The 8,608-nt window shown below is 38.5% G+C and overlaps 1 protein-coding gene across 1 annotated transcript in view; it reads right to left on the bottom strand.

Moving 5' to 3' along the window:
• Positions 1–3,288: 3,288 nt before the first annotated feature.
• GEMIN2 (gem (nuclear organelle) associated protein 2) overlaps positions 3,289–8,608 on the bottom strand; it is a 28,176-nt gene continuing 22,856 nt past the window's right edge. Inside the window, exon 10 of the mRNA XM_005876014.2 lies at positions 3,289–3,648. Within this exon, the coding sequence (XP_005876076.1) occupies positions 3,609–3,648 (40 nt within the window). The 3' untranslated portion in view covers positions 3,289–3,608. The remainder of the gene's footprint in view (positions 3,649–8,608) is intronic.

Genomic DNA, 8,608 nt, shown 5'->3' with positions numbered 1-8,608 from the left:
CTTCTGTGGGATCGAATGGTTACAGTGTAAAGTATTTGCAGCTGGCTATGAAGCAAGTTGGCTCCTGGGCTGAAGAAACTGCAAGGAGGCTAGTCGTCGCTAGAGAGAGGAAGCTGGGTGTTGCTACGTGATGTCATTACCCGGACAGAGGGAAGGACACTTAGCATATTAGCCTTTTATGTATATAGTTACATTTTGGAAACCCATCATCTTTTGTAGATTTCTAACGCATATTATAATGGCATGTTTACAGGTTCAGAAAAAAAAACCACAATTTTATTTAACCTAGTATTTGATCGCAGAACCATTTTTTCCAGAAACACTACCAGCCCAAATAAATCAACATTCTAGGGAAATTTGGGAAACATGTTTTAGAAATTTGGTAGCAATTGGTAATATGCGTAGCAAAATATAATTGTCATACAAATGAGATCAAATTGACATCTCTATAATTTTTTAAAATGATTTAATTTTTAAAAAATTATTTGATTTATAGAGGAAGAGAAAGAAAAACATCTATTTGTTGTTCCACCCATTCATGCATTAATTTGCTGATTCTTTTTAAAAAATATATATTTTATTGATTTTTTTACAGAGAGGAAGGGAGAGGGATAGAGAGTGAGAAAAATCAATGAGAGAGCAACATCGATCAGCTGCCTCCTGCACACCCCCTACTGGGAATGTGCCCGCAACCAAGGTACATGTCCTTGACCCGGAATTGAACCTGGAATCCTTCAGTCTGCAGGCCGACGCTGTATCCACTGAGCCAAACCAGTTAGGGCAATTGGTTGATTCTTGTATGTGCCTCCACCGGAGATCGAACCTGCAACCTTGGCATATCGGGATGCTGCTCTAACCAACTGAGCTACCTGGCTAGGGTCTATAAAACATTTTTCTTTCTATCCCAGAGAGTAGACTAAATAACTTGAATCAATTTTATTATAAGTCAGCTTCTAATTGGTTTATTCTAAGAGACACATGAAATAATCTTATTTGAAAATTAATAAAATTTTAATAAAAGTATTATCACAATTTAGTAAGTGTATAATATCCTCCTGACCAAAAAAAAACACACAAAAAAATACAGGTGCAATTTAATTTACTTTGTCACTGTTCCACAGACCTCATTAAATTACCATTTGGTAGCTGCTATTTTCAAAATAACTACTTCTAAATTATACCTTTAAAATGTATAATTTCTCAACAAATTTAAGGTTTTATACCTCTGTTAAGAGTGGATGAACTTCAATTTTTCATTTAAATTGGAAGATACTTTTAATTATGATTAATGCCTTAAAATATCTATTTTTATTTGTCCTTACATTCCTAAAAAAAATCCTTATGCCAAATTGAGTCATTATAAAAATGGGTTCTCATTTACCTATTTGGGAATCCTCCAGCTTGCTAGAAAATAGAGGTGTTACTTTATTAAAATAAATTCTTATACCACTTGTCTTCAGCACATACAAAATTGCCTTCTTTTGTATGCTATCCAGTCCTCAGGAATTTCATTCTGTGTGAGTAGTGTGCATGACTACGTGTTCAATCACTAGTTATGGAAGAAATGTAAATTAAAACAATAATTAACAAATTAAATAAAATCAACCCCTTTGTACCCATTCCCCCAGCATCAAAATGACAAAAAATATGAAGCTATAATGGTTGTGGTAAAGGTTGGAAAGCTAAGCTCTTTATAGTAGACAGTGCTGGCTGCCTATCCAGTAGCCACTGTCCCCTCTTTTCTAACAGAACTCCATCTTTTATAGGAATGGCAATGTGTGCTCTGCTAAAAATTTTCTATTTCCATCTTTCTTTATAATCAGAAAATATAACTCTAGCAAATTATAAGTTGAGGGTTTCTTATAATGCTTTGCTCCTTTGACATAAGGGATGGTGCCTTTTTATCCTTCCTGGAATACAGATGTGAGACAAGAGACAAAGCAACCATACCATGACTGAAAAGATGAAAGCTACATACTAAAATTGATAAAAGAGAAATCTGGATGCAGCCCAGGATATTTCAGATATTATAAAGTTGCTGTACTAGCCCTGAACTTCCTATACCAGAATTATCAGATGAGAAACAAAAATTCCTAATTTTTAAAAACCTCAGTTAAGTTTTCAAATGCAACATTAACTGATAAGACTCATGAATTGCAACCTTACTCTTGGGAACTCGGACCAAAGAAAGCAAAGTTATGTACAAGAAGATAGTCACGGTAGCATTTTCTATATTGGATTAACACTGAAAACAAATTAGATATCCAATGAGAGAATGTTTAAATTATGGCAAGAAAACAACTTGGACTATTAAGTTGACATTTAAAAATAAGCTTTCTGAAGACAACAGAGAAGATTAAAATGTAAATTATGTCTGCTTTACTTGTAACTACTGGCAAAATTATTGGTTCCCTGATCCACATTTATTTCTAATCCTTTCCTACCTCTTATTAGAAAGTCTGGAAAGGCTTACAATTTCATTTCTTGACCTTTCTTGGAACTAGAGGTGATCATCTTATACACTTGTGGCCAACAGACGAGCACAAATCTGCTGTGGGTTTCTGGAGAAGGTTTTGCTGGTATGAGAAAGAATTAGATGTGTAAGGCCCTGCCTCCTCCCCTTTTCTGGTTTTGATAATAGAGACATAGCCTTGGACTGCAGAGGCCATTTTGTTACCATGAGGGAAAGGCCAAAAGAATCAGAGACTTGGTATCATGGAGTCACTCAACCAATGCCAGTAGCCAGCTCCTCTATATACTTCTCGTTATGTGAAAAAAATAAACCCCTATTTGAGAAACCATTGCTACTAGGATCTTCTGTTACTTAAAGTAGGAAACATTTCTACCTGATAAATTACATATGAACAGAATATTTGACAGAAAAATTAAAGCAGTCAACCTATTAGGGTACTATTAAAAATAACTTGTTAACAGAAGTTTTGTGCAGCACGGCTTGGGTTGAGCTTCAACCTATGAATCAGGGTCACAGTGCAATTCCCATCAGGGCACAGGCCTGGCTGGGGGTTGCAGGAGACAGCTGATCAATGATTCTCATTATTGATGTCTCTATCTCCCTCTCCTTTCCTCTCTGAAATCAATAAAAATATGTTTTTTTAAAAAAGTTTTGTACAATAAAGCATTTAAGTAAAAAACATTTAAATGCAAAATGTTTGATTAATTTTGCTGCTAAGAACACATTTGCCATTTAATCTAGACTTTTAATTCTAAGACCCTTTCTCCATTGTCTTGTTTCTTTTCAAGAGTCAAACAAAATTTTAGTAACCAAAATACACTTTCAATAAAATTTTATGTGTATATCTGTAAATAAACAATGAAGCAGTATCAAGGACATTTGTAAAATTTCACCATACAGTTTTACACATGGTAATAGAAAACTGTTCATTAGAAATTAATGGGATTATCCAAAGATACTTCAGATGTTCAAATCCATACACTCTACATCCTACATATCAACTTCAGTTGCACAGATTAGGATGAAGACCTTTTACACGCTGTTGAAAATGTGATGCAATCTCACTTCATTGGCATTGTATTTCCTCAGTCTGCCTTCATCACAAGTATCTTCTACCCCTGAGAGATCAGCAACATCAAGATGGCTCGTCAGCTAAGTCACGTTGGTCAAAATACCTAGTAAAGAAATCATTGAATGTATGCTTAAAGATATTAATTGCAGCACTACTTAAAATAATATCAGAAGGCCGCAAACAACCCAAATGTCTACCAATAAGGGACTGGGTGAATAAACTACAGTACATCAATATAGTGGAAGACTATGAAGCTTTTACAAAATATCTATACTGTTATAGCATGACTTCCAGAATTTATTACGTGAAAAAAAGATACAGAATGGTATGTTTAATATGCTACCTTTTATAAGTGTGTGTAGGAATGCAGATATATATACTTGCTTATACTTTTTAAAAAGAATAAGTGGAAGGATAAACCAAAAATTAATAATAAAATGGATAATTACAGGAGAGAAAAGAGGCTAAGGAGGATAAAGGTGGATTCTAAAATACTCCAAATGTACATTGAATTAAAATTTAACCTTGGAAAAATGTAAATATTTTTATGTAATTATGAAACAATAAAAAAAAACATGAATCAAACTCCACAAAATGAATCTTCCCATATATCAAGTTGGTAGTATAATCACACAGAGGAGAATATTTTCAAATGACCTTAAACACAGTGTTCTGATACATGTGTCTAGTAAGATATTCCAGGGACAAAACAGAATGCAAAGCATTCTTAAAATGATTTCAATATTTTTACTGTCAGTGACATTGGTAGCAGTGTTATTCTGAAATAATTATGTGCATACTACAGGATAAAGCCATAATTATATTAACATTGTTCGAAACCAGAATTTTCAGCATAGGATAAAAAGAAATACTAAAGAAAACCCCCAGAATCTTAAACTAGAACTGAAATATCAATTTGAACTCAGAATTTTCTTCTTCTAAAAAATACATAGTTCCTAGCTGTTCACTGAAAAGGACTCAATGCACAACTAATTCTCTAGACTCGAAATACCATCTTCTACTTGAAAAGAAGAAACAGTACTCTCAGGAGAAAAGACTAATTGTAGATCCAGATCCAGAAATACTCAAAATACATGAATCATCTTGACATACCGAAAGTAAGACAACTATAAAAGACCACCAGGATTATAAAACAAAAAGCATAGGAATTGACCTGACTGGCCAAAGTTGGAACCTGAGCATCAAAAATACTGATTGCAATGGATCGAAACATATCAGATGTTAAAACCCCTAAATGCAAAACAATAATCCAAAAACAGAAACAATCTTATTGGTCATCTTTGGGGATTGCTAGGCTACAACTTCATTATTTTACAAAAATTAGTGATAAATGGAAGTAATACTGCCTGTATCCTATTTTTTGGGGGGTGGGGTGGGGTGTAAACTATATTTCAGGGTAACCAAATTGATGAAGAGAAATAATGTTTTATAGAAAATATTATATAGATAAATATAAAAACCAGCATTTTCTAATCCTAAGGAAATAATGGATCTATGTAACAATCATCAATGGCTAATAAAACCAACAGGTAAAAGGTATGGACTTTAACTGAACACAATGATCAACTTTATCACCACTAAAAAGTCTGACAACTGGACATTATGTGCCTCCTGATGTAATACAACAGCATCCATGGAGTCTTGTCAAACAAACAAAAACACTATACTGGTATATAGGGTGTCCTCCCAAAAATGTATACACACACTTTGAATAATTATAAACGCAGTGTTTATGAAAATACATTTCATTTTCAAAATTGAGCTATCAACTGTTAAAGTGTATTACATTTCTGGGGGACACTTGTATAATCAAACCTCTAGACCTACCTACCAGTTTACAGAAAATATGGGGGATGAACACATTAAATACTGCATGAAGATTTAGTTGTCAAAACCAAGATGTGAAATTTTACAAGTCAAAGGACCCAGTTTCTTCAACAAATAAATGACAAAGAAAAAACCCCAGGAAGGTTGATGGGGAGATTTAAGAGACATCAAACAAATGCAATGAGTGCACCTTAGATTTAAACAATTCAAAATTAAAACAACATTTTTGGGACAATTAGGGAATATGAAACATGGAGTAGACATCAGATGATACAGTGAGTTATTAAATTCTTGAGGTGTGGTACTAGTATTATAATTATATTTTTAAAAAGTTCTCAGAAAACTAAAAACAAAAGAAAAAACAACTAAAAAGCTCTTCTCAGATACATACTAAAATGACATGCCTGAAATTTGTTTAAAATACATTAACAAAAACAATGGAATAAAGAAACATCCTGGTGAACAGATGATCTATAATAAAAGCGTAATATGCTAATCAGACCAGACAGCAGAACAACCTTCCAGACGTCCTTCCGGACGAAGCCGCAGTGGCGGGGGCCAAGGCAGAGGCGGTTAGGGGCAATCAGGCAGGCAGGCAGGTGAGTGGTTAGGAGCCAGCAGTCCAGATTGCAAGAGGGTACAGGCCGGGCTGAGGGACCCCCCACCCGTGCACGAATTTCATGTACCAGGCCTCTAGTAGTTAATAATTGCTGAACCTGGGTGATGAATTGGTTTTGGGGAAAAGGGGATTGTTAGGTCTGATTGAATAACTGAATAGACAACTCCCCTAGACCACACCAGACATTCCCTTTAGCTTAGCACTTGTTAAGACCACATTCCACTTACTAAGACCATTATCTTTCCCCTCAGGACTTGCCCAGAGAATTCTCTGCCCAATAAAAGCCTGCCTAGAGTCCATTACAATCTCTGACTCCCAGTCCCTGGGTGCTGGCGCCATTTTGGGGCTCAGTCCATCTGGGTTTCCAGATGAACTAATAAATTCATAATTCTTTGTGCGTTCCTCCTTTGGTGACCCTAACATTTGGTGTTGAAACCCAGGAGGGTTCCACGGGGAAGGGAAGTCATCGCTGGCTTCGGTCATCCTGAGTTTGCTACTTGTGAGCAGTAGGCAGGGGCAGCTCAACCTGGCCTTACCTCCGAATCCTACTCGGGTGACATGGTGACCGGATTCAATTAGGCCTCCCTCCCTTACGGGCCCTCCTGAACCAGCCAAGGATGATGCTGGATTGGGACCTCTTCTTCCCATTGCTGACCCCGCACTCAACACCGGCTCGTTTCATCTCCGGTAAATGACTACTGGATTTCTGATTTGCCCCTTGTCTCAGATTAAAGACTTAGCACTAGGCCAGAAATCCTATCCAGTCCAGCATTGGCCCCTGGTACCAGGTCCCACAGTCTTCCACATCACAGGGGATGCCTGCCACGTGGACTAGACTGACCTCTCTCCAGAGCCTGACTAGTTGGTGGGGACGCCTTCCCTCTAGTCTTGCTCCCTGGATCTCCATTTGCTGCTTACCTCCCCTTCCTAATTTATACCACAGGGAATTTTTTTCCATCCCCCCAGAAAACACTCCTCTGTGATTTCTCCTCCGTAACCTTAAAATGCTCAGCCTTTACAAAGAGGTCTAGGCAAAGCACCTGATCTTCTATATATATATAAAACCCTAATGTGCAAATAGACCAAACAGCAGAAAAACCAAACTGGTTGCTACCAGGGGGTGTGTGTGGAACATGGTGGGCGTTGGCCGTGGTGGGATGGTGGAGCAGGTGAGCGGGGGCACCAGACAAAGACGGGACACTGGTCGCTGTCATTGGGGCAAGCCTCTGGTGGTTACCGAAAATTCTTTGTTCCCATGCGCCACGGTCCCACCCAGAGGTCATATCTGCTGCCAGTGCCTGGCACTGGCCCCGATCGCCCCTCAGGGCTTCTCTACCTCCTCCTGCTCCTGAGGGGCAATCAGGGCCAGCAGCTGCTGCTCGCACCCACTGCCGGCGACGGCCCAATTGCTCCCCGCCATCAGCGGATGCGAGCGGGGCTGACACTGTCAGCGTGTGGGAGCGGTGGTGACAGGAGTGGGGCTGCTGGCAGACAGGAGACCGGGGGCTTCGGCGGGGGAGGCTGGATGGGGGCACGGAGGATGGGCCGAGACCTGCCCCTGTGCCCACTGCAGCCTCGTGGCCCACAGGTCCTTTCAAGGTGCACGAGTTCATGCACTGGACCCCTAGCCCACAATATAAATTATTCACACTGGCCTGAGATTTTAACATTCTCCAGGACTTAGACAATTTCTGTCACGGCAATGGGAAATGGTCAGAGATCCCCTACATCCAGGCCTTCTTTATACTCCCCAATCGTCCTTCTCTCAGTCAAACTTGCTCTACTCATCAAATCCTACTTCTCCACTCAAAGCCCCTTCTGCCGACCCTGGACCTTTCCACCCTGAGGTTTCTGATCATCCTTCTCCAACCCATCAGGTCCCTCAGTCTCCCTTTGACCCTCCCAATCACTCGATTCTCCATTCCCCTCCAGGTCCCTGGAACCTACCTCATGTCCCTCCTCTGACTGCCCCCCCTGTCTTCAGACTCCACGTCTTAAAATCTTTGACTCCCAATCCCTGGGTGCTGGTGCCATTTTGGGGCTCAGCCCATCTGGGTTTCCAGATGACCTAATAAATTCATAATTCTTTACCCCCTTTGGCCTCATGCATTCTTCCTTCGGCAACCCTAACAGAGGGGAATTTATTCTACTACATTTGTATTTGCTTGAAAATCTCCACAATAAGTTTAAAAAAATCATTATCATTGGTAAAATGGGATTCCATTTATTTGAGTAGGTATTAGCAGTTATTGCCTTAAAGCTAACAAAACAAACAAAACTAACAATAAAAAACACAAGAGACTTATAATATCTGATACTTATATTAAAGCTGCTGCAGCAAAGAGTCTAGGCCTATGTTATCTTTTTCAAACTTGCTATAATCTTGTATAAATTTTCCTGAGTGAAGCCTATGTCTCAGAAACTTTTCTAGTCTAGAAGTTTTTCCATTTACCTAACTTTTTGAGGGGAAAAGAATCATAACCAATACACTGGATATTTCTTGTCTCATATGTGCACAATATTATAAAATATCAGTGAATTAGCAGGCAGATAATATGATTAAGTCTCTGGTTTCATTAAGTATTACTTTACTGAA

The sequence above is a fragment of the Myotis brandtii genome, unplaced genomic scaffold, assembly GCF_000412655.1.
Source record: "Myotis brandtii unplaced genomic scaffold, ASM41265v1 scaffold479, whole genome shotgun sequence".
Classification (NCBI taxonomy): domain Eukaryota; kingdom Metazoa; phylum Chordata; class Mammalia; order Chiroptera; family Vespertilionidae; genus Myotis; species Myotis brandtii.
The sequence above is the reverse complement of the archived record's forward strand: the minus strand, read 5'-3'. Positions and strand labels throughout refer to the sequence as shown.